The following is a 27756-nucleotide window of genomic DNA, read 5'->3' on the forward strand; positions in this document are numbered from 1 at the left end:
CACTCAGCACTAGGACTCTGATCTTACTTGGCTAGCTTTTTTCTCATGATCCTGAATTCTTCTAAAAACAAGCAGGGATGTAAATACTGTACACCAACACATGAAATGTCTGTGCCTCCCAGGAAATTACAGTTCTGTTTAAAAATCACTAATGAAGAAGACTGTAACCTAATATTATCTTTTTTCAGCAATATCTATTCCATAATATGCTAGGCTGGGCAGATTAAGAATTTATGGAAGACATTTGCTTTTATTTAAAATGGACTGGTTTGTTTCTGCTTTGTTTTGTATTGTTTTGTTTTAAACATTCAGTATTAAGGGGGAACAATATAACTTTTTAAATGGATTCAAATTAAACTGCTGAACTAACTTTTTTTTTTTTTTTTTGAGACGGAGTTTTGTTCTTTTGTTCTTATTGCCTAGGCTGGAGTGCAATAGTGTGATCTCAGCTCACCGCAACTTCCACCTCCTGGGTTCAAGTGATTCTCCCGCCTCAGCCTCCCTGGGGTTACAGGCATGCACCACCACGCCTGGCTAATTTTTCGTATTTTTTTCTTGTTTTTTTTTAAATAGAGATGGGGTTTCTCCATGTTGTTCAGGCTGGTCTTGAACTCCCGACCTCAGGTGATCTACCCACCTCGGTCTCCCAAAGTGCCGGGATTACAGGCGTGAGTCACTGTGCCTGGCCTAAACCAACATTTTTAAATGGTTGTTAGCCACATTTGTAAACTACACAGGAATTTTTTCATATAAATCTATCATAAATTATATAAGTATCTTTATACCAAAGGAATCTTTCGATTGTTCAAATTAGCAAGTATGTTTTCTACTGAGTGTTATTGCAGATGGTAAACAATAACCCTAGGCCTTTAAATGATGTGTTCAATACTATATTTCGTATTTTTTAGATTTAGATGTATTTCACAGATTTTATCTAAACCTAGTTTCATTAGATACATCTTTTTTTTTTTTTTTTTTTTTTACCAGTTTGTTCCATTTTTAAGGTGAAACTTCATTCTATCTCTGAACCAACACTTTTGGTAAAGGCCACAGACTCATTTGTAAAACAGAAATGGATGAAATACATTAGAGGGAAAAATAAGATTCAACAGTCAGAAATAAAGTATAAGAGAAATGTGGCTGGGTGCGGTGGCTCATGGCGGTATACAATCCAGCACTTTGGGAGGCCAAATTGGGTAGATCACTTGAGGCCAGGAGTTTGAGACCAGCCTAGCCAACATGGAAAAACCCCATCTCTACTGAACATACAAAAATCAGCCAGGCATGGTGGCGTACGCCTGTAGTCTGAACTACTCGGGAGGCTGAGGCCTGAGAATCGCTTGGACCCAGGAGGCGGAGGTTGCAGTGAGCCAAGATTGTGCCACTGCACTACAGCCTGGATGACAGAAAAATAAATAAATAAATATATATTTCTATCTTTGTACCTTGACTAACATGTCTTTATAATGACCAGGGATGTCATATTCAAATTTAGAACTGTAAGGCACCCCATACTCCCACATGGGAAGAACCTGATCCCCTTTTCTTCCCACCTCCAGTACACCCCATACTTGAAAGGACTTATGCACCCATGTGGACACTCTAGCCCACATGTCCAAGTTCTGCCGACTTGCTCAGCAAATGTCCACTCCTTGGCTAGTCCTTAGACACAGGGATACAACTACTTAGAAAAACAAAACAAAACAGAACAACATATACGAGGTTTGGAAGCATAAGTACTAGAACAAATGGAATTTAAAACCAAGAATAAACATGTTTAAAAAGACAATACGAAACAAGAACCACAAATCCCAAAAAAGAATAAATCGGATATATTATGTATGGAAAATACAATAGCTAAAGAAATAACAGATGGAATAAACAGTAGGATGCTCCAGAGGAAGAACAAATTAATGAGCAGAAAGGCAGATCAATAAACTCTTCTAAAAGGAAACAAAGCTAAAGAAATTAAGCCATATGTGAGGAACACTAATAGATAAAGAGGAAAGAGGTAGAAATGCCAACAGTCAGAAAAAGAGAAAACAAAAACAGAGGAAATGTGAAGAAATAATGAGCTTCTGGTAATAGCACACTAGGTGATTCTGATCAACTCTTCCTCTGAGCAAAAAAGGAAAGATGGGGAAAGTTTTCAAAAATCTCCTTGATTATAAATTGTTGAGAACTAACAATTGAAGGTACCAAATGCAGGAGAGGCTGGATGCCCAGGAAAGTGAGTGCAATGGATGAAATCGCTTTTTCCATGTAGGTGATTTGATTCCAGAGGGGGAAGCAAAATTGCTGAAGTATAGAGTAATTTTTTGATGGTACTGTGGGCAAGGAGAAAGACATGGAGGCTTGGATTTGCCAAGGCAGAAGGGGTCCCTTGGCGGGACACGTGGTCCTGCTTACCCTACTCTCCTATTACTTTGGGCTGAGAGCCCAAAAGCTTCACCTAAAGGTAATAGTGTCCAGAAGTAAACAGGTCCTCACAGGTACTGAATCAGAAACTGAATTGAGGTGATCCTGGATTGTTAAGGTCTCGGGGCACCTGGCAGAGGCAAACATACATCCTTTCTGGAAGAAAACATCATCCTAGGCCTCAAAGTATCCCTGCAAATAATTCTGCAATATAATATTTGGTATACAATAAAAATAATTTTGCTATATAATGTTCAGCCTGTAATAAAAAATAACAAAGCAAATAGGAAATAAAACATCATGAATGAAAACCAGAAACAACAAATAGTACAAAAAGAACCACAGGAAATCTAGATATTAGATTGTAAGTGTAAACCAAAAATGAAATTCAAAGGCTCCCTGCAACCATCTGAGTGGACTCCCTCCTGGGCCAGGGCACTCTGAAATTTAACCGCAAAGGCTGGTTAAGGCCAGCATGGGAAGCTGGGGATGCACATGCCTCATGATACCCTCCAGCATTAACATCAACACAGACCTTAAGTCTGAGAAGAAACATCTACAGTCTATTCTCTCTACAGTCTGCTACTTGGAGGCTTTATCTGTGTGATAAAACCTAGCTCTCCACAACTCTTTATCATAACTCTTTCAACCAATTGCCAATCAGAATATGTTTAAATCTACCTATGACCTGGAAGCTCCCTGTCCTTCTTCAAGTTGTCCCACCCTTCCACATCAAACCAATGTAAATCTTAAGTGTATCTGATTGATGCATCATGTCTTCCTAACATGCATAAAAGCAAGCTGTACTCTGACCACCTTGGGCACATGGTGTCAGGAGCCTCCTGAGGCTGCGTCATGGGTGTCTAAAAGAAGGGTACTTCTGCTTGGTGTTCATAGAAGCCAACTCTTCCTTAACCTCAACTTCAAAGAGGAGACATTTAGTAGAAGCTGCTTACAGAGATTTTGTGAAGTCAGCCTAAGGATGGAGCTGATACAAGAAGAGGGCAAAGCCACGCAAAGAAATGAAGCTAGAGCTCTGATGCAACCATGATGAGGGGCTGGCCTGCGTCTAGACCCCTCAGTTTGTCAGCCTATACCCATGTTCTTATAAAAAGGCCATGTGGGTAGGCTTTCTACTACTTATAGCTAAAGACAATGGACTAATACAAAGGTTGGAAATAGGGGATTTGTAAGTAACAAACCTTAAAGGGTGAAATTGGCTTAGCTATAGAAGAGTAAGGAAGACCTCCTCTCTCTCATGCTGGGAATTGGGATATCCTTATTATACTGGTCAAAGCACCTTTGTTGCACCTTTGCACCAGACTGTATGACTACCATTAGTATTGTACTGGAGAAACTGAGAGGGAGAAAATGCAGCTATCAGTGTTTTCACAACTCCTTCTGGCTTTCACTAAGATTCTACATCCAGGCCCAGGTGTTTTGTAAATACTGGTTTCTGTGCTTTTCAATGTTTTTAATTATCAAAATATAACATATTCAGAACTCTCAGTATTAAACAAAATTAGGTCTTAAGAAAATACTTAAGGAAAAGTCTTAGACCCTATTTGTTCCTGACTGTTGTTTCAGGGTCTTATACTCTATTATTATAATAAACAGAAATCATCTGGCCAAACACAGGGACTATAAATTTGGAGGTGAGAGAAGATTAAATAATTGTTGCTTTCAAATTTTAACCTTATGGAATTATGAAATACAAAGGCTGGAAGGCTCAATTAAAATAAATAAATAGGTTGTCTATGTATAAAAGGAACTCTCCACCCTAAGTAATAAAGCGGCCAATCAATAAAAAGACTAACATTTGAAGTATTTAATGACAAAATGCCCTGGTTTTCAAAATTAACATTCTAATAACCAGATTCTTTCTTTTCTTCCAAGACAAGAAGGTCAATTTTAAACTTCTAGATAGCCAAATAAGCTCTATCATATAAAGGTTTCAAAGGTAGTAAAGATGTGATCATTTATTCTGATACCATGGTTAATGTTTTAAACGTATCAAAGTAAAAATTACCCAACTCACTAATAACATACTATACCCCTTACTCTTCTTAACTTTTTTTTTTTTTTTTTGCTAGCTATTTTCGGTATGTGTTTCTACACATCTGCCTTCATCTGATTCACTGTCCACTTATTCTCATTGTCTCTCTGTATGTGTCTATCCTTCTCTGAATATGGCCCAGGATAACCTTGTACCTTCTGCTTCTAAGTTTGGTCTTCCCATTCTCCTTTTTGCCATCTCTGTCCTCTTCCTTCCTCTCCCCTCTTTAGCCATATGCTATAACCTGAATGTCTGTATTCCCCCAAAATTCACACATTAAAATCCTCACCCCCAAGGTACGGTATTAGAAGGTGGGACCTTCTGAAGATGATTAGGTCATGAGGGCGTCCTCATGAACGGGATTAGTGCCCTTATAAAGGAGGTTCCAGAGAACTCTTTGCCCCCTTTGTCATGTGAGGATACCGCAAAAAGGTGCCATCTAGGATCCAGAAAGCAAGCCCTCCCCACACACAGAATCTACCTTGATCTTGAACTTCCCAGCCTCCAGAACTGTAAGAAATAAATCGTGTTGTTGATAGAGTGCCCAGTTTATGGCGTTTTGTTAGAGCAACCCAGTAGGCTAAAGAGCCTTAGTATTTAACTTACTTGACATAATTACGGAATCCAAGATTTTAATCTCTGCTTGACCATTTTTAGAGAGTAAGATGGTTTTTATTTCTGACTTTAAAAAATATTGTTTATTGAGTTAATTTGTGTTGTGTGATCCATGAATTGATTTATTGAGTGAGTCAGTGTCATGAAAAGGTGCTGCTTACCTATCACAGAATAACAATGAAGGGTTTTGAAACAAAAAGCCAGTTCTTGGGCAGGAAAAAATTAACTTATAGAGTCACTAACTTAAATTACTAAAAAATGGCATTAGAATTCTGGGACTAACATCACTTATACACTCTTATTTTTAAAATTCAGATTTCTGCCGGGCACAGTGGTGCACACCTGTAATGCCAGCTACTAGAGAGGCTGGGGAGGGAAGACTATTTGAGCCCACTAGCTTGAGACCAGACTGGGAAACATAGCAAGCACCCCATCTCAAAAAAATAAGTAAATTTCTTTAATAATTTTCTATTAAAAGGATACAATGTCTAATTTGATAACAGCTTATAAAAATGGTGTGAATTTAGTGACTGCTTAAATTCTGATTTGGCTTTGACATTTCCATAGTTTTACCACTAATTAACAGACTCCTCCCTATTATAAGATATAATTAATAGCATTTTACAAATGTATGAACTCAAAGAAGGTCTACAGACAGCAAAAAATGAAGCAGAGACAATCCATTCAAATCAGATGGCCAAGAGTATAGCAGAAACTAGAACTCTTGGTTCGCAGAACATCACCATTTAACCTCCGTACTTCCACAATCAAAAATCTGTGCTTTACAATTTTGTTTCATTGTTTACAATACCAACTTAATTATCCATGAATATAAGTGCAGCAAATAGTGTCCGTTTCAATTGGAGTACATTTAAATAGTTTTCTTTTTTTGTTTTAAGATCTACTAAACTATGTTCTGCAATGAAAAAATTTCAAATAGGTTCCTAGACATAAAGAGAAAATCAGTTTGGTCGGGTGCAGTGGCTCACGCCTATAATCCCAGCACTTTGGGAGGCCGAGGTGGGCAGATCACCAGAGGTCGGGAGTTCGAGATCAGCCTGACCAACATGGAGAAACCCCGTCTCTACTAAAAATACAAAATTAGCTGGGCGTGGTGGCGCATGTCTGTAATACCAGTTACTTGGAAGGCTGAGGCAGGAGAATTGCTTGAACCCAGAAGGCAGGAGGCAGTAGTGAGTGGAGCTCACACGCCATTGCACTTCAGCCTGGGCAACAAGAAAGAAACTCCGTCCCAAAAAAAAAAGAGACAGAGAGAAAATCAGTTACTATAGTCCAGTATTTGATGTTACAGAGTACAGATTAGCCTTCTGAACAAACTAGGCATAGAAGAAAAAAGAAAGAGGAGCCTTAGAAGTCAAATAGCCCCATAATCAAATTTAAAACTTAGCATTTTTCACGAGCTAGAGAACAGCTGTATTAAGGTATCTTTAATTTTCCCAAACAATACATCTCAAACATTGTGATCCTCCACAATATTCCAGAGTTTAATATACGACACACTCTAGGACAGTAAGTCACTGTGAACCAGTTTCTAGAGGGGCTTACACTGAAAAATTTTCCTGTTTTTTGTTTGTTGTTGTTGTTGTTTTTAAGACGGAGTCTTACTCTGTCGCCCAGGCTGGAGTGCAGTGGCGCAATCTCGGCTTACTGCAACCTCTGCCTCCCAGGTTCAAGTGATTCTCCTGTCTCAGCCTCCCGAGTGGCTGGGACTATAGGCGTGTGCCACCATGCCTGGCTAATTTTTTGTATTTTTAGTAGAGACGGGGTTTCACCGTGTTGGCCAGGATGGTCTCCATCTCCTAATCTTGTGATCCGCCCGCCTTGGCCTCCCAAAGTGCTGGAATTACACGCATGAGCCACCGCATCCAGCTGATAAATTCCCTTTTAACCGTGATTCTAAGTTGCCAGCCCTTAGCAAGGCAGTATGCAAGAAGAATGACTCAGAGACAGGTGTTCTTAAAATGAAGTAAGCATGTAAGGTAAGGTACTAGCCTGTCATATGCAGCAATCATAAAGTTGAGGAGGAGGCTGATAGATTGTTCCACACTAATTTGGTGAGTAGAAGGAAGGCGCTTGTTCAACTGATAGTAGATGGAGGAGATGACAGTTTCAAGGCGGGACACACTGATCTCGGTGGTATGGTCCAGTGTATTAAGGCCATTGTCTCGGAAGGCTTCAATCATGTTCCAGATATCAACAAGATGAACTAAAAGACAAAGAAAATAAACTGTCAATAATGTTAAAGTGTGGTACTACCCTTCACAATAGGAATCTTAAATTTATCAACTAGTTCTTAAATTTAAAGAGAAGAAACTCTTTAGCCAACAATGAAGAAACATTCTGTGGTCAAATAAAGAACATCAGTCCCAGACAACATCAAGGAGCCACCACAGTGGTATGGGAAGAACTATTTCCAGCCTTCACATTTAAATAGCTAGTATTTCACGTATCTGCAAATAGTGACCCAAGCAATTCCTAACAAAGGATAATTTGAGAAGAAGATCAAGAACTACTCATAAAAACTTCTAGCCTTTTTGAAAATTTGCTGTATCACCTTGAGTCAACTTTATTGTATTACTTTAGCCTAGCAACTAAAGCAACATTTTACAACTGAAACTTTACTCTATGACCTAAAGAGAGAGACAAATACAACTGCATTAAGTAAAATATTAATATGCTTTAGAGGCTACTCAGAGCTCTGAACAACTCATAGCTCAGCCAAAAATAAATTTATCTACTGCATATTTCCTCCATTATTTAAGAGGCTGACTTTCTTTTAAATTCAATTTCCAGTAATAAAGTAGGCGTGGTAGCTGGGTCTACACTCCTCCTGAAAACGACAAAAATTCCTAGATGGAACATAAAAACTTCTTAAGTGCACCAAAAATGTAAACAATACTAAACTACACAGAAAAGAGACATTTCCTTGAAAGAAAAATGATTAAGAATGATGCCTGACTGACTTCAAGCAACAAGAGAAGCAGAAGACTGCAAAATAATTTTAATGTGCTGAAAAGAAATCAAAACCTCCAACAAAATTCTATACCTAGTATAAAAAAACTTTCAAGAAAAAAGGTTCAATAAAGACATTTTCAAGTAAAGAAAACCTGAAAGTGTATGTTCCAATGCTGAAAAACTAGGGGAAGAACTGAAATTAGGAAAATACAACTATTCAATCCAAAAGAAGGCAAGAAACACAGAACAAGTAGCACAAAGAGCACAAGAAAAGATGGCTGGTGTGGAACCAAATGTATCAGTCAACTGCAGTAACTATAAACATACTAACATACCACTTACAAGACAAAGACTGACAAATTCACACTTTTTTAAATAATCAAATTATATGCTGTCTGCAAGGGATACGTATAAAACATAAGGACATAAAAAAGGTTAAATATAAGTGGATGACAATTTCTAACCAAAACAAAGGTGATGTAACTTTGTGTGTAACAGGAAAAAAAGCGGGGGAGCTTGGAAAACCAAATGATCAACTCAACAGACATAGAAGTAGCATTTGGAAAAATCAAATACCCTTTCATAATAAAAACACAACTAAAACTAGAAGAAAACTTCCTCAACCTGATAAAGGGTATCTACAAGAAACCCCAATGCCAACATCATACTTAATCAGGGAAGACTGAAAGCTCTGCCCTTAAGATCAGGAACAAGACACTTAAAGTACAGGCAGCAAAAAAGAGATACATTGCATTTTATTTAAATTTTAAAAGTCTGTGTTTCAAAGGATACTATCAAGAAAGTGAAAAGGCAACCCCAAAGAATGGAAAAAAAATTTGTAAACCAAGCATCCATTAAGGGTCTAGGATCCAGACATATAAAAACTCTTACAATTCAACAATTTAAAAAAGACAACCCAATTTAAAAATGGGCAAATAATTTAAATAGACATTTATCCAAAGAAGATACACAAATAGCCAACAAGCACATGAAAAGATGCTCAACATCATTAGTCATTAGGGAAATGCAAAAGAAAACTACAATAACATAACACTTCATACCCGCTAGAATAGCTAGACTTTTTACTTAAATGGAAAACAAGTGTCAGTGAGGATGTAAAGAGGTTGAAACTCGTATAAACTGCTGGTGCAAATGTAAAATCATGCAGCTGCTTAGGAAAACAATTCAGGAGTTCCTTAAGAAGTTACACACAGTTCCCATATGACCCAGCAATTCTACCCCTACAGAATTGAAAACATATGTCTACACAAAAACTTGTACAAATGTTCATAGGCACATTACTCATAATAGCCAAAAGTGAAAACAAACCAAATGTCCATCAATAGATACATGGATAAATAAAATGTGGCATATGCATACAATGGCATATTATTTGATCATAAAAAGGGATGAAGTGGCCAGGCATGGTGGCTCACGCCTGTAATGCCAGTACTTTGGGAGGCCAAGACAGGCGGATCACTTGAGGTTGGGAGTTCAAAACCAGCCTGGCCAACATGGAGAAACTCCGTCTCTACTAAAAATACAAAATTAGCCAGGTGTGGTGGCGCATGCCTATAATCCCAGCTACTCAGGAGGCTGAAGCAGGAAAATCACTTAAACCTGGGAGGCGGAGCTTGCAGTGAGCCGAGATCATGCCATTGCTCTCCAGCCTGAGCAACAAAAGTGAAACTCCATCTCAAAAAAAAGAAAAGGGGGGGATGAAGTACTGATGCATTCTGCAATATGGATAAACCCTGAAAACATTATTCTAAGTAAAAGATAACAGACAGTTAAGACCACATATTCTAAGATTCTATTTATATGAAATGTCCACATAGGCAAATCCATTAAAAAAAAGTATATTAGTAGTTGCCAGAGCTGGGAGATGAAGGGAAAGTGGAGTGACTATTAATGGGTATGTGGTTTGTTTCTGGGGTGATGAAAATGTTCTAGAATTAGATAGTGATGATGGTTGTACAACTTTGTGGATATACTGAAAATCAGTGAAAAGACTATACACTCTAAAAGGGTGAATTTTATAGTATATGAATTTTATATTTTTTTTAATGGTGGGACAAAACATATTGTTAAAGATAAAGAGAGTCACTGAATAATGATAAAAGTTTTAATTCATAAGAAAGAGACCAGCAGCTTGATGCAGTGGCTCATGTCTGTAATCCCACTCCTGGCTTAGCTTGAAGCCAGGAGTTCATGACCAGCCTGGAGAACATAGTGGAATCCCATCTCCACAAAAAAAATTTTTTTAATTAGCTAGGCATGGTGGCACACGCCTGTAGTCTTAGCTACTGGGGAGGCTACAGCGGAAGGATTGCCTAAGCCCAGGAGTTCAAGGCTGCAGTTAGCTATGACTGCATCACTGTACTTCAGCCTGAGTGACAAAGTGAGATCCTGTGGTCAAAAAAAAAAAAAAGAAAATAAAGAAAGATATAGGAACTTTACACGTATATACATCTAATAGAATAGTCTCAAAATATATAAAACAAAAATAAACAGAACCTCCAAGGGACACAAAGGAATTCAGAAGCTTAGTGGGAGATATTAACTCACCTCTCTTAGTAAGTGATAGTGCAAATACCACTCAAAAAGTACAGATACAGATGATTACACTTCACAACTAACAAAGTAGGCATAATGAGCACTACACGAAGTACAGCCTCCACTGATGAGAGAATATGCTTTATTTTCAAGTATACAAAGATACATATAAAAATTGACCACATCCTTGGCTGGGCACAGTGGCTCACGCCTGTAATCCCAGCACTTTGGGAAGCCGAGGTGGGAGGATCACTTGAGATCAGGAGTTCAAGATGAGCCTGGCCAACATGGTGAAACCCCGTCTCTACTAAAAATACAAAAGTTAGCCAGGTGTGGTGGCTCTTGCCTGTAATCCCAGCAACTCGGGAGGCTGAGGCAGGAGAATCACTTGAATCTGGGAAGCGAAGCGCAGTAAGCCTAGATCTTGCCCCTGCACTCCAGCCTGGGCCACAGAACAAGACCCTGACTCAAAAAAAAAAAAAAAAAAAATTGACCATATCCTGAGCCATAAAGCAAATCTCAATAAATTTTAAAGGATTAAAATCCTATGAGTCATGCTCTCTGATCAAAATGAAATTAAGTTAGAAATCATAATCAAAAGACAACTTCTAAAGGAAACCTTATTTTTAGAAATGAAGAAATACACTATCAGGAAACTTTCTTAATCTGATTAAGGTTGTCACAGTTTGAATATCTGTCCTCTGCAAAAATGATGTTGAAATGTAATTTAACCCCCAATGTGGCAGTATTGAGAGGTGGGCTTTAAGAGATGATTGAATCATGAGGGCTCTGCCTTCATGAATGGATTAATCTATTCAAGGATTAATTGACTAATTAATTAATGAGTTATCATGGGAGTAGGACTGGTGGCTTTATAAAAAGAGGAAGAGAAACCTGCACTAGCACACTCAGCCTCCTCACCATGGGATGGTGTGCATGACCTCCAGACTCTGCAGAGTCCCCAGTCGCAAGATGGTTTTCAACATATATGGCCCCTCAATCTTAGACCTCCCAGCCTCCACAACTATACAAAATAAATTCCTTCCTTTATAAATCATCCAGTTTCAGGTACTCTGTTATAAGCAACAGAAAACTGGCTAAGACAAATGTTATCTACAAAGGACTTGCCACAAACATATTACTTAATAGTAAAATGAAAGGTTTTGCTCTGATAATGGGAATGAGATAAGGAATGCTCACTGTCCTCATTTCTATTGTACTTGAGGCCAAATCGACATAAATATTCAGATAAAGAAATAATTAGTGTATTGGAAATGAGTAACTGAAACTGTCATTATTCAGAAATAAGAAAACCATGTACACAGCAATCAAAGATTCTACAGAAAAATTAATATGAGTCGATAACAATTGCTAGAAATAAGATTAAGATCTAAAGATCACTGTATTTCTATACATCAGTAACATAACAATGAAATTTTAAAATAATAGTATCATGTCACTGAAGACCTAGGAATAAATCCAATGAAGAGGCTGGGCGTGGTGGCTCACTCCTGTAATCCCAGCACTTTGGGAGGCCAAGGCAGGTGGATCACTTGAGGCCAGGAGTTCAAGACCAGCCTGGAAAACATGGCAAAACTGTCTCTACTAAAAATACAAAAATCAGCTGGGTATGGTGGTGGGCGCCTATAGTCTCAGCTACTGGGGAGGGTGTGGCAGGAGAATCTCTTGAACCTAGGAGGCGGAGGTTGAAGTGAGCCAAGATCACGATACTGCACTCTAGCCTAAACGATAGAGCAACACTAATTCAAAAAATAAATAAATAAAAATTTAAAAAAATAAAAAATCCAATGAAGGATGTGCAATATCTCTACAAAGAAATGAAAAACCTAAATAGCTCTAGGGATGAACATATCCCACGTTCATAGGAGGAAATCTCAACACTGGCAATATGTCAATTCTCCCCAACTTGATTTACAGATTCAATACAATCCCAATCAAAATCTCCGCAGGACCATACAGTAAAAGAGGAATTTTACTGTGTGTAAATTATACTTGAAAAAAGAAATGAAGAAAAAAAAACACAGGAGAGTTCTTTATTTTGTTGGTTTTAGTAGAAATTGGCAAGCAGATTCTAAAGTTTATATGAAAACAAATGTTAAAAAGACAAGACTGTCCCAGAGAATCTTAAAAAGAAAAACAGAGCAAAGTAGGAAGACTTGCCGTGCCTGACACCTAGATTTACTAAATTCTAATAGTGGTTACTGCTACAAGAAACACTGTGGTATTAGAACAGTCTGGTATTGGTAGAAGGAGAGACAAACAGACCAGGGGAACACTAGTGGGTCAAAAAGCAGACCTTCTCATATATGGCCACTGCCAAGAATATTTCTTATACAGATTGATGAATATGTTCATATTCAATGAATGAATATGGGAAGACTCTTTAGCAGTAAAGAAAATTGTTTATTTTCTTCTGTTTACTGACCCTTTCAATAAAAAGTAAAGGAACAATTGAAAATACATATGGAAAAACTTGTACACATTCATGAATATATTCATATTCAATGAATGAGTATGAGAAGACTCTTTAGCAGTGAAGAAAATTGTTTATTTTCTTCTGTTTATTGACTGTTTATTGACCCTTTCAATAAAAAGTGAAGGAACAAGGCCGGGCGCGGTGGCTCACGCCTGTAATCCCAGCACTTTGGGAGGCCGAGGCGGGCAGATCACGAGGTCAGGAGATCGAGACCATCCTGGCTAACACGGTGAAACCCCGTCTCTACTAAAAATACAAAAAAAAATAGCCAGGCGTGGTGGTGGGCACCTGTAGTCCCAGCTACTCGGGTGGCTGAGGCAGGAGAATGGCGTGAACCCGGGAGGCAGAGCTTACAGTGAGCGGGGATCACACCACTGCACTCCAGCCTGGGCGACAGAGCGAGACTTTGTCTCAAAAAAAAAAAAAAAAAAAAAAAAAAAAATGAAGGAACAAGTGAACGTATATATGGAAAAAGCTGAAAGCTGACTATTACTTATCCCATACATTCTCAAAAATTTTTTCAGATCAACTCTAGAATCCTATGTGAAAGGTAACAAAATAAAACCTATTAAAAAAAAAAAAACCTTTAGAACAACGCATCTTTTACTTTATATTACTAATGCCACTAGCCTACTCAGGCTCTCAACACTCCACACGTAGACTACTGTTTCCCAAGAATAATTATGGGAAGAATTATAAAATGAGTTGCTCTACGGCAGCGGTTTTCGAACTTTCTGACCGCAAGCACAGAAATATATTTAAATCATCACATACACACATACACACACAAACACATATATACATCTAGACATATAAATATATTTAAATCATCACAGAAATATATTTAAATCATCACATACACAAACACATACATACATCTAGATATATTTTTAAAAAAAAGTTTTAGCCTTTAGAACACGTTTTAGCCTTACCACACAAGCTGCATTCTAATATTTTATTTTTCTTCCTTTTTTTCCTATTAAATGTTTTTAATTCTGGCTACAGCCCATCAAAATGATTTCAAGAAGCATTAATGGGTCACAACCCATAATGTAAAAAATAATACTTTGAGAAACCACTGAAGAAAGAAACATCATTTCGATCTAGGATGGCATGATAAATTCTTCAGAGAGAATTTTAAGTTAAGATTTGTGAGTAAGACTTAAAGTAGGGTAGAATTTTATTTTATTTTAGTTTAGTTTAGTTTAGTTTTTATATATTTTTTTGAGACGGAGTCACTCTGTCACCCAGGCTAGAGTGCAGTGGTGTCATCTCAGCTCACTGCCAGCTCTGCCTCCCGGGTTCACGCCATTCTCCTGCCTCAGCCTCCCGAGTAGCTGGGACTACAGGCGCCCACCACCACGCCCAGCTATTTTTTTGTATTTTTAGTAGAGACGGGGTTTCACTGTGTTAGCTAGGCTGGTCTCAATCTCCTCACCTCGTGATCCGCCTCCCTCGGCCTCCCAAAGTGCTGGGATTACAGGCGTGAGCCACTGCGCCCGGCCAAAAGTAGGGTAGAAGTTATCAGATGTAACGTAATTTGCCCAAGATTACTTGTTTATAAAAAATGGCAAAACCAGGTCTAAAACCAAGGTTTTTCAATTCTAAGGTTAATATTCTTTCCATTGTATAAAACACTTTTTCCACTGATACACACAAACATGAGAAAAGTAAAATAATTCTGTCATGAGCTAGTTCTTCTTCGTGGAAATAAAGAGAAGGAAGATTACGTATATACACACAGACATACGTATACATATACACAGACACACACTTTATTTTATAATCCACATGGTAGCAATTATTTATAGAAAAGGTTGATTCATGTTACATTAAGCTTAATCAAGAAAATCAATTCCAATTATACCTTTATCAAAAACATTGTTTTACTTTTCCTCCAGCAGCTGATAAACTGTATTAATTTTGTATAAAACATTTTGCATAAAGCATTTCCTTAATAAAAGTGACAGAGAAATCGATTCTCCCATTTAAAGAACATTAATACTACACCACCCTCAAAACTAGTTCCATGATTGTTTGTTAAACATTTTGAGGGACAAAGGAGTAAAATGACAAGTTCTTCCATACAAAGCTTACATCCTGATAAATACTTTAGATAAAAAATAATTCAATTAGTATCACAAAGATATTAAAGTCTTTTCTAATATTGAGAACTCTCTCCAGCTATCACAGAAATGAGTAGAAATGACTCACGGTTGCATCGTTTTTGTACAAATCGTAATTTGCAGGCTGTTCTGTAAGTTGATAGTCGTATGACATCAAAATTCTGAGCACCTGAAAAAAGGCAAACAGAAATGCTCAACTAGATTTACCACTTAGTTTCCAAACGCTAGGAAGTGACTCCATTCTACTGTATTGCCATAGTATACCAATCAGCTAGGACTTCTTCTGTTTAAAAACTTAGGGTCAATTAAAACAATGGAGGGAGAAAAGGACAGGAAACACATGCATCCCCAGCACGTGCCGGAACTCTGCTAGTCTTGCTCCTGATAGCCTGTCTGCTTATCGGAGAAAGCTCCAAGGAGAGGAACACTTACGAGGTGAGTGAGTGAACTACATGATTAGGAAAGGGGAGTAGGGTGGCATCATGAGAAAGACCCAAGCCTAGAGTCAGAAAAGCTGCATTTCTGTCCCAGCCTGACCAACCATAGAATACGACTGTGGTCATGCCCCTTGACTGTGGCCATGCGGTGTGCCTCTGCACGTAAGTGTCCTCACCTGGGAAATGAGGGAATGGACCGGCTGCCTGTAAGGTCCCCTTATGGGTCTGTGGCAGCCTGTATTTCCCTAAAAAAAAAAAAAAAAAAAAAAAATATCGCCCACAATAGTATTTCTAGAACAGTATTTTATGTGCTTCTAGTGTGTTGTCCCTCTCCATCAAGATCTAGAGATTCTTTCCTTCCACGTGAATCTGACCAGGACACTGTGACTGCCTCGCTGCACAGAATGCGGCAGAAGTACAATGCAGGTCTTCTGGAGATAGATGATATCAGACGGCATAGCTTGCTCTGCTCTTGCTCTCCCGGGATGCTTGCGCTGGGAGCCCAGATGCCATACTGTGAGAAAGCCCAGACTGATGTGGAGAGGCCACAGTGAGAGGATCGTAGGAAGAACTCAGTCCACCAACCAAACCAGCATCGATTGCCAAATGCACAGGTGAGTGAGCCTTCAAATGATTCAAGCCCTGAGCCTTTTCTTCTGCTGAGACCTCAGGCATCATGAAGCAAAGTCAAGACATCAGCACTGAACGCTGTTCTGAGTCTAGACCCACAAAATGCATAAATAAAATTAATGATTGTTTGAGGGGTAAGCGATATATGGCCAGAGTAACTAGAACAAAGCCTAAAATTATACATGACTCTATAAATCACATTTTGTTCTCATTCTAATTGCTGCAAATGAAGTCTCCTTGAATTTTAAGGCCACTTTAGATAGGGTTGGCCCCCCCATGTGAGATTTATTTCACCTATCCTGCCTTTATAAAATCTGGCAGCAACGTTTGACTCAATAAGGGGAAAGAGAACTGGTGCAAATTATCTTGTATCAGTATTTACAGGTATCTCTCATTTGTTTTCATTACATGGTATGGGGGAGGGGATGGGGGGTTAAAGGAAGGATTTTTCCAGGTTTTTGTTTTTTGTATACTCACCAAAAAGTGAAGGTTTATCTTAGTCTCATTTCAATCAACCTTCCTCTTGATGTCATGATTAAAATTATTTCCTCAGGTGATACCTAGTTCTCACAAAATATTTATCACTCTCTCTATATATATTATACAGTCCCACTTTCTCTTTTTAAATGTAAAAGCTTTATTAAAATATAATTCAAAGTCTAGAGGCAGTAGCTCATGACTGTGATCTCAGTAGTTCAGGGGGCTGAGGCAGGAGGATCAGTGGAGCCCAGCAGTTTAAAACCAGCCTTTTTTTTTTGAGAGACTCCATCTCTCCAGAAAATAATTTTAGGCCAGACCCCATCTCTACAGAAAAAAATTTAGGCCAGGCTTGGTGGCTCATACCTGTAATCTCAACACTTTGAGAGGCTGAGGAGGGCAGATCACTTGAGGTCAGGAGTTCGAGACCAGCCTGGCCAACATGGCAAAACCCTGTCTCTGGTAAAAATACAAAAACTAGGCCGGGTACAGTGGCTCACACCTGTAATCCCAGCACTTTGGGAGGCCAAGGCAGGTGGATCATGAGGTCAAGAGATTGAGACCACATGGTGAAACTGCATCTCTACTAAAATACAAAAAATTGACTGGGTGTGGTGGCGTGCATCTGTAGCCCCAGCTACTTGGGAGGCTGAGGCAGAGAAGTCGCTTGAACCTGGGAGGCGGAGGTTGCAGTGAGCCGAGATCACGCCACACTGCACTCCAGCCTGGCGACAGAGCGAGACTCCGTCTCAAAAAAAAAAAAAAAAAATTAGCTGGGCATGGTGGCACCTGCCTGTAGTCCCAGCTACTTGGGAGGCTGAAGCAGGAGAATCACTTAAACCCAGAAGGCAGAGGGTTGCAGTGAGCTGAGACCGCACCACTGCACTGCACTCCAGCCTAGGCAACAGAGCAAGACTCAGCCTCAAAAATAAAATTTTTTTTTTAAATGAGCCAAGCAAGGTGGCACCCATGTGTAGTCCCAGCTGCTCTAGGGGCCGAGGGAAATGGACCACTTGAGCCCAAAAGTTCAAGGTTGTAGTGCGCCATGACTGTGCCACTGCACTCCAGTCTGGGCAACAGAGCAAGACTCTATCTATATATATTACATATTATATATATTACATTATTATATATTTTTATATTATATAAATATGGTATTTATAATTCACATTCCATACAACTCACCCATTTAAAGTGTGCAACTCAGTGTTTACTACACACACAGTTGTGTAATCATCACCACAATCAATTTAAAACATTTTCATCATCCCAAAAAGAAACCTCTTCCCCTCAGCAGACACTTTACCTACCATGCCCAGCTAATTTTTAATTTTTTTTTTTTTGTAGAGATGGGATCTCACTATGTTGCCCAGGATGGTCTTGAACTCCTGGGCTCAAGTCATCCTCCTGCCTCAACCTCCCAAAGTGCTGGGATTACTGGCTTGAGCCACTGCACCCAGCCCTGCCCACATTTTAATTGGGTTGTCTTTTTATTATTGAGTTGTAAATGTTCTTTACATACTCTAGATACAAGTCATTTGTGAGATACATGATTAACAAAATATTTTCTCCCATTCTGTGGGCTGTCACTTCTTGTTCTTAGTGGTGTCCACTGAAGCATAAATGTTTATCATTTTGATAAAGTCCCGTTTATCTTTTTTTTTTTGAGAGGGAGTCTCGCTCTTGTCGCCCAGGCTGGAGTGCAGTGGCATGATCTCAGCTCACTACAACCTGCGCCTCCCAGGTTCAAGTGATTCTCCTGCCTCAGCCTCCTGAGCAGCTGGGATTACAGGCACGTGCCACCACACCTGGCTAACTTTCATACTTTTAGTAGGGACGGGATTTTGTCGTGTTGGCCAGGCTAGTCTCGAACTCGTGACCTCAGGTGATCCGCCTGCCTTGGCCTCCCAAAGCCTGCTGAGAGGCAGGCGTGAGCCACCGTGCCTGGCCTATCTATTCTTTTTCTTTTGTCATTTGTGCTTTTGGTTTCAGGTCCAAGATGGCTTTGCCTAATTCAAAGTCAAGATGTATAGGTATGTTTTCTTCTAAGAGTTTTACAGTTTTAAATCTTACATTTAGGTCTAAAATCCATTTTGCGTTAATTTATAATATGGTGCGAGATAGGGGTCCAAATGCATTCCTTTGCATGTGAATATCCAGTTGTCCCAGCACCATTTGTTCAAAAGACTATTCTTTCCTCATTGAGTGATTCTGCCACCCTTGTCAAAAAATTAACTGACCAGATACATGGGTTTAATTCCAGACTTTCAATTCTATCTCGTTGATTGTGTGTACATTCTTATGCCAGTGGCACACAATCTGAATCTGCAGCTTTGTAGTTAAGTTCTAAAATTAGAAAGTGAGTCCGCCAAGTTTGTTCGTCATTTTCAAGATTGTTTTGGGTATCCTGGGTCATTTGAATTTCCTTATGAATTTTAGGATCAGCCCATTCATTCAAAAAAGCCAGTTGGGATTTTTACGAGGACTGCATTGAGTCTGTAGGTCAATTTAGGGAATATTGCAATCTTATAAATAATATTAATAAGTCCTCCAATCCATCAACACAGAATGTCTTTTCATTTATTTAGGTCTTCCTTAATTTCTTTCAACAATGCTCTGTAATATTCAGAGTATAAGTTTTACACTTCCTTTGTTAAATTTATTCAGTTCTGTTTTCTTTTACTATTTAGCTTCTTAATATATCACTATCTCAACCTAAATTGGAACCATTAAATATTAATTAGTAAAAAACTAATGATTTAAAGAAAGAATGGTGACAAAGATTCAAGGGCATTCAATACATAACCTGTCATTACATTACCATGAGTAGTTTTAATGTCTAGATATTTATTTCTGTGAAATATTTTTATGGGAAATACTAAGAAAACAAATGTGAACAACTAGGAAAGGAGAGCTCCATCCCCAACAGATGAACAGAAAGGTTACTAATGATTGATCAGACTGCAAGGCAATTACTAGGCCATGTTTGCTCATGGAAAAGTAACTATAGGAAAAAGTCAGTGCACCTGGTGTAACTAACTGCCTCTCTTCAGACTCACTCTCCAGTGCAGTGACAGATTTGGGTACCGCAAAAGATGAAATACAGCAAATATCACAGAAGTCCAAAGATAACTGTAATACTTTGGGAAAATGTAAGCTCCATATGTTCCAGCCAAGTTTGCCAGAAATCTCTACACTGAAGTTTCAGGTACAGTCAAGAATCAAGGGTCGGCCGGGAGTGGTGGCTCACGCCTGTAATCCCAGCGCTTTGGGAGGCCGAGACGGGCGGATCACGAGGTCAGGAGATCGAAACCATCCTGGCTAACACAGTGAAACCCCGTCTCTACTAAAAAATACAAAAAAATTAGCCCGGTGTGGTGGTGGGCGCCTGTAATCCCAGCTACTTGGGAGGCTGAGGCCGGAGAATGGCGTGAACCCAGGAGGCGGAGCTTGCAGTGAGCCAAGATCTCACCACTGCACTCCAGCCTGGGCGACAGAGCAAGACTCCATTTCAAAAAAAAAAATAATAATCAAGGGTCACTCTGCTTTCCTTTGCCATTGTTCCTTATGAACATACATCACCCTAAAGCCCAGTGGAAAAAAGATACAGAGATTCATAGGATGGCACACAATTCAGAAACTCTAGGGAGCCGTGCCACAACAGTGTTTCAGAAATCTAATAGCACTGCAAATCCCAAAATAATTTGTAAATAGTTAGATACAAACAATAGCCTTAGAATCTTATTAAAATTATATTGTGCCAATATTCTACTAATCAGGTTCTAAAACCTCCCATATGTCTACCTTTTTCTGGAGCAATCATCTTTCCTCTTTTCTTAGAAGGGAAGTCCTCATCTAGTGCCACAAAGGATAGCTTTTATTTTATTTTATTTTAAGGCTGATCTCAAACTCCTGAGCTCAAGTGATCCTCCCACTTCGGCATCCTGAGTAGCTGGGATTACAGGCATAAGCCGACCATGCCTGGCAACTACTCCTTGCAAAACTCCACAACTACTAAAATACTTATTATTTGAGATATTGGCCCAAAGCTGATTCCCACTGACAGCTTCCTATATTTCGTGTAATTATGCTTTCATGAAAAAGGATACAGCTCTACTCTGTTAAAATGTTGAAGAAAAACGCAACCTCAGATGAGATTTTAGTGCACTGCAAATATTCCTTTGATTTCCAGACAAGGGAAAAGTTTTAGAAAAATGACAAATGTAGAAGCCAGATCAACTTCAAAGTCTTTTTATGAGTAAAAAGATATAAATAATAAAAGTGAGATAAGAAACAGCCAATTTGGCACGCCTGTGCACGTGTGTGTGTGTGTATTGAGAGCAGAAGGCAGGATATGAGGCTAAATCTGCTAACTCCAATCACAGTGAAGATCATATGATTCCAGGGTTTAATTAGTATCATCTGATCATAAGCATTGCCTGACACTATACTAATGTATAAAATTCCAGGTCCCACTGCAGATAAACTTCCTGAAACAAAATCTCCAGCGAGAAACCCTGGGACACTTTTTTTTTTTTTTTTTCCAGACAGGGTCTCACCACGTTGCCCAGGCTGGAGTGCAGTGGCGCGATCTCGGTTCACTGCAGGTTTGACCTCTCAGGCTCAGATGATTCACCTCAGCCTCCCGAGTAGCTGGGACCACAGGTGTGTGCCACCACACCCAGCTAATTTTTGTATTTTTTACAGAGATGGGGTTTCACTATGTTGCCCAGGCTGGTCCTGAACTCCTGAACTCAATGGATTTGCCTCCCTTGCCCTTCCAAAGTGCTGAGATTACAGGCGTGAGCCACCATGCCTGGCCTGGAATCTTCATTTTCAACAAGTGCCCCAACAGAGTGTTTTTGGGTTTTGTTTTTGTTTTCAGACAGAGTCTCACTCTGTCACCCAGGTTGGAGTGAAGTGGCGTGAGCTCGGCTCACTGCAACCTCCACCTCCCGGGTTCAAGCAATGCTCCTGCCTCAGCCTCCTGAGTAGCTGGGATTACAGGTGTGTGCCACCACACCTGACTAATTTTGTATTTTTAGTAGAGACGGGGTTTCACCATGTTGGTCGGGCTGGTCTCGAACTCCTGACCTCAAGCAATCTCGCCTGCCTCAGCTTCCAAAAGTGCTGGGATTACAGGTGTGAGCCACCATGCCTGGCCCCAGTAGAGTTTTATAATCAAGTTAGGTTCAAGAAACACAACACAGTACTACCCAGCTCAACAAAAGGTACGGCTCAGGCACACTCTTCAAATTTCACCTCACAACCAACTCCAATCAGTCTGGACTGCACAGAATCACCCAACTGCACTCAGCTGTCTCATCTCGGGGCCTTCACAAGTACGGCTGCCCCAGTCTTTCCTTCACCTCCTCAGACCAACTCATCCTGGGCATGGCTTCTCCCAGATCCCTCCTGGACCCCAGTGCTTCCCCCATGTGGCTCCTACTGCACTGCCACTTCCAGGAAACGAAGTTACATGAAGGCAAAGACCATTTGTTGTTGTTTCTGTTCACTGTTCAATGCTAACTAGAACACAATAAAACTAGCACCTGAAATAGTTACTGAGTGAATAAATACGTTAAAATTGGGAAATTGTGTTGCTAGTGCAAAAAACTCTCATCTACTTTCTCTTAAAAATATACAAAATGAAAAGGTTAGACAAACTGCAGATACAATTTTGGACGTTAGCAAAGAAAACTGACAGAGGAGGACAATCAAAGTAGTGGAGAAGCCACCTCCTTTTAGTATTCTGTGTATAACACACCCATGCTTTTAGGATTCTTCAGGTAGGGCAGAGGACTCCACACTGTGTTCCAGGAAGCCATGGGATTTGAGGGAGGTGCTCAGCCAATCTGTCAGAGGTATCTGAACCAGAGCAACCTCATCCTACCTAGGGGCTGGGTAAAATGCGGCCAAGACGGCTGGGCTGCATTCCCAGATGTTTAAGGCATTCTAAGTCACAGGATGAGATAAGAGGTCAGCACAAGATACTGGTCATAAAGACCTTGCTGATAAAACGGGTTGCAGTAAAGAAGCTGGCTAAAACCCACCAAAACCAAGATGGTGAGAAGAGTGACCTCTGGTCATCCTCACTGCTACACTCCCACCAGGGCCATGACAGTTTACAGATGACATGGCAACGTCAGGAAGTTACTCTATATAGTCTAAAAAAGGGAGGCATGAATAACTCACCCCTTGTTTAGCATCGTCAAGAAATAACCATAAAAACGGGCAACCAGCAGCTCTTTTTTTTTTTTTTTTTTTTTGAGACAGAGTCTTGCTCTGTCTCCCAGGCTGGAGTGGTTCGATCTTGGCTCACTGCAAACTCCACCTCCCTGGTTCACGCCATTTTCCTGCCTCAGCCTCTCGAGTAGCTGGGACTACAGGCGCCCACCACCACGCCCAGCTAATTTTTTGTAGTTTTAATAGAGACGGGGTTTCACCGTGTTAGGCAGGATGGTCGCGATCTCCTGATCTCATGATCCGCCTGTCTCGGCCTCCCAAAGTGCTGGGATTACAGGCTTGAGCCAGTGCGCCCGGCCTATTCCTCTACTTCCTTAATAAACTTGCTTTCACTTTATGGATGCGCCAAGAATTCTTTCTTGCGCGAGATCCAAGAACCCTCTCTCGGGGTCTGGAACAGGACCCCTTTCCTGTAACAAATCCATGGAAGACACAGGAAGGAAATGTATTTTGTTTAAAAAGCAATGCAAATGGGGAGAGGAGGAATGAGGAAGAAAAAAGGAAGAAGGGAGAAGAGATTATAGAGCTAGAAGATGTAAGTGTAATCTAATGTTAAATTGTCTGAAATTTTTCACAACCATTTATGATTGAAAAAATTTTTGGCTGGGTGCGGTAGCTCATGCCTGTAATCCCAGTACTTTGGGAGGCCAAAGCGGCTGAATCACCTGAGGTCAGGAATTCGAGACCAGCCTGGCCAACATGGTGAAATCCCATCTCTACTAAAAATACAAAAATTAGCTGGGCGTGGTGGTGAGCACCTGTAATCCCAGCTACTCGAGAGACAGGATAATCACTTGAACCCTGGAGGCGAAAGCGGAGGCTTCAGTGGGCCGGGATTGTACCATTGCACTCCAGCCTGGGCGACAAAGCAAAATTCTACATCAAAAATAACAAAGTAAGAAGTAAGAAATTTTTCAACAGATTATTAGTCCAAATAACTAACACAAATGATTTCGTTATCTTTTTCTTTGCAGTAAGAATAAAAACCCTGGGGGACAGAGAGGAGGCCAGAGGTCCCATCAGAGAGGAAGATATAAATACAACCAAGACCACTGAACACTGTAAGGATGACTCTCTCAGTGGGTGAACTAGGAAAAAAAGGGAAAGCATCCCACAAAGGGAAATGCTGAGGGCACAAGCCTTTCTCCACCTTGATTTAGATTTACATTTATCTGAATTTAACAAAAATAAGAATAACAGCCAAGCAAAGAAGTGGTAACTAAATGGCCGGACACAGTGGCTCACGCTTGTAATCCCAGCACGTTGGGAGGCTGAGGTGAGCAGATCACTTGAGGTCAGGAGTTTGAGACCTGGCTGGCCAACTTAGCGAAACCCCATCTCTATTAGTAATACAAAAATTAGCTGGGTTGTGGTGGTGCACGCGTGTGAGAGAATGAGGCACGAGAACTGCTTGAGCTGAGATTGAGATATTGCACTCCAGCCTGGGCAACAGAGCAAGACTCCATCTCAAAAAAAGAAGAAAAAAAAAAAAAAAAGAAAGAAATAACTAAATGGATTAGATTATACAAAATAATAACAAAATCTAATATGTAGGATAAAAAAGATATCTTTTTTCTTTTTTTTAAACAGGGTCTCACTCACCCTGGCATTAGAGTACAGTTTCACAATCTCAGCTCACTGTAACGTTGACTTCCCAGGCTCAGGCAATCCTTCCACCTATCAGCCTCCCAAGTAGCTAGGACTACAAAAACATGCCACCACACCCGGCTAATTTTTGTACTTTTCTAGAGACAGGGTTTCGCCATGTTGCCCAGGCTGGTCTCAAACTTCTAGGCTCAAGCAATCCACCTGCCTCGGCCTCCCAAAGTACTGGAATTACAGGCATGAGCCACTGCGCCTGGCCCTTAAAAAAGATAATACTAAAAATGGTATAAATTTCATTAAGGGGTACCTAAAAATATTCCAATACCCTCATATTTGAAAAAAGTTACAAATATTGATAAGCTATATTTTAATTGATGTCAATATTTCCAGGATAAAGAACAGAAAAACATATAACTCACAACCAAGTAGAGGGAAACAATGGGATGGAAGGAAGAAAGCAAACTCAGTTCCTCTAAGACGGGGAAAGAAGGAAGGAACACATCAAAAAAAGGACAAAATTGAAGCATAAAATATGATGAATATGTAAACCAAAAATAAAACTCTAAGGCCCCCCAACCATCTGAATGAACTTCCTCCTCAGCCTGGGCTCTTTTACAATTTAACCTGGGAGACTGTTTCAGGCCATGATAGGAAGTTGGGATCATGCCTCACCGTACCTCTCAGGCATTAATAACAACACAGACTCTAAGCCTAATAAGAAACATATTGGCCGAGCACAGTGGCTCATGCTGTAATCCCAGCACTTTGGGAGGCCGAGGCGGATGGATTACCTGAGGTCAGGAATTTGAGACCAGCCTGACCAACATGGTGAAACCCAATCTCTACTAAAAATACAAAAATTAGCCAGGCATAGTGGCAGCCGCCTGTAATCCCAGCTACTTGGGAGGCTGAGACAGGAGAATCGCTTGAAACCAGGAGGTGGAGATTGCAGTGAGCCGAGATCGCGCCATTGCACTCCAGCCTGGGTGACAGAGTGAGACTCCGTCTCAAAAAAAAAAAAAAAAAAGCAAAAAAACCATATTACAACCTGTTTTCTCTGCAGTCTGCTGCCAGGAGGCTTCATCTGTGTGAGAAAACTTCGGTCTCCATAACCTCTTATTGCAATCCAGACATTCCTTTCTATTGATCCCAGGTCTTTGGATAAATTCAACCAATTTTTAACCAGAAAACTTTTAAATCTACCTATAAGCTAGAAGCCCCCAACCCCTTCAAGTTGTTCTGCCTTTCTGGACCAAACCAATATGTTTCTTAAATATGTTTGATTTTAGTCTCATGCCTCCTTAAAATGTATAAAACCAAGCTGCACCCCGACCACGTTGGGAGGTCTCAGGACCTCCCGAGGGCTCTGTCACGGGCCATGGTCACTACATTTAGCTTCAAATAAACCTCTTCAAATATTTTACAGAATTTGACTCTTAAAAGCTAGACAAAATAAACTCTTCAGTGACAAGGCAAAGACTGTCATATTGTTTTTTTAAAAACCATTCTAGCTTATGCTACTTATAAGAGACAAAAACGTAAGAATTAAGAAATTTTTTAAGTAAAAGAATGAAAAGATACATACTGTACTAAGTATGCTAACTGAAAGCAAGCCAACATTAGCTCTATCAATATGCTAAAAATAGACTTAAATGCATCAAAAGCATTACTAGAAAAAGAGGGTAACTATATAAGGATAAAGGATTCACTTTCCTAGGTAGACATAACATTTTAAAGGTGCATGCATTCAAGAATTAAAGTTTCGAAAGCTAACAAAAGTACAGAGAAAAATTTAACACTCTTGATCAAAGCAGAAATATTTAACATCTTTCAGTGATTAAGATCAAGCAATCAAATCACCAAGGACAAAAAAGATTTTAATGAAATATACAACAAGCTTCATCTAAATAATGCAGAAATCATACACATTATTTTCAAGTACTCATGGAATATTTGGAAAAAACACAAAACATCAATTAACAAATTCAAAGATTCCAGATCTTCCCTCATTTCCTGACCCAAATCCCAATTAAGCTATACAGGTTTTTTTCACTAAAACATTTACTTTCAAATTTAAAAAGATACTCCAGTCGGGTGTGGTGGCCCACGCTTGTAATCCCAGCACTTTGGGAGGCCAAGGTGGGAGGATCGCTTGAGCTTCGGAGCTCAAGACCAGCCTGGGCAACACAGCAATACCCTGTCTCTATCAATCAGTCAATCAACCAACCAACCAATCAATAAAAAGATATTTCTAAGTAATTAATAGTAAAAATTAGAGGATATAGAGAACTGATCATGAAAAATAGTAAATATCAGAACACTTGGGATGCAAAAAAACAATCACAGGAAAGTTTATTCTTAAATGCTTACATAAGAAAAAAAAGGCTGAAAACAAATGGCCTTAGTAACCCAACATAAGTTGTTAGAAAAATAACAGAATTGCCTAAATAGGAAGATGAAAATAGCACAAATGAGGCAGAGAACAAAGATATACAAAGAGGATCAGTAAAGCTAAAAGTCAGTCCTTTGCCAATAAAATTGGCAAACTTTAGAAAAGACAAAATAAAATCAGAATCTCTGAGCATTGGAGGCCTGGTATCAAGTACTCTGCACAATCAACTGGAGAACTTTCGCTTTAGCACCAGAGTTGAGGATCACTCTTCTCACCTGTCACCTTTCATTTTTCTTTGGGATTTTATATTATGTAAGAATCATAAACTACCCATTTATTTCTATGGAATATATTCCATTCTTCTGTTAATAAATATTTATCGAGGCACCACCATGATAAACAGATGTGATCCTTATTCTCATGTTGCTTAGAGTCTAAAAGAGAAAATATTAAGCAAAGAAAGAATAAACTAATTTCATTGCTGTTCATAACAGAAAATGTAAAAATACTGTCTAAAAACATAAAGGCTTAAGGACATTATATAAAGTCATAACAGTAAAGGTAACACAAGGTTGAAAAATACAAACTATGTAACAAACCTGCACATGTACCCCCTGAAACTAAACGTTACAATTATTTTTTTCAAAAAGAGCTCCAAAAGGAAATATTCTGAACGCTAAGGTTAAAAAAACATAAACTACTTAAATTAATAAATTATTACAACT

At 39.5% G+C, this 27756-nt stretch overlaps 1 protein-coding gene across 44 annotated transcripts in view; it reads right to left on the bottom strand.

Annotated features, from left to right (window-relative positions):
- Window positions 1-27756, bottom strand: part of LOC105479800 (dystrobrevin beta) — a 311471-nt gene that overhangs the window by 243001 nt on the left and 40714 nt on the right. For 43 of the 44 annotated variants that reach the window (XM_071076351.1, XM_071076350.1, XM_071076349.1 and 40 more), the window contains 2 exons: window positions 15333-15413; window positions 7103-7316 (listed from right to left, as the gene is read on the bottom strand). In XM_071076351.1, coding sequence (XP_070932452.1) covers window positions 7103-7109 — 7 coding nt within the window. In that variant the 5' untranslated portion in view covers window positions 7110-7316; window positions 15333-15413. Of the gene's footprint in view, window positions 1-7102; window positions 7317-15332; window positions 15414-27756 lie in introns of those variants that run through there. The other variant, XM_071076347.1, reaches the window with a different exon arrangement.

The sequence above is a fragment of the Macaca nemestrina genome, chromosome 13, assembly GCF_043159975.1.
Source record: "Macaca nemestrina isolate mMacNem1 chromosome 13, mMacNem.hap1, whole genome shotgun sequence".
NCBI classification, from domain to species: domain Eukaryota; kingdom Metazoa; phylum Chordata; class Mammalia; order Primates; family Cercopithecidae; genus Macaca; species Macaca nemestrina.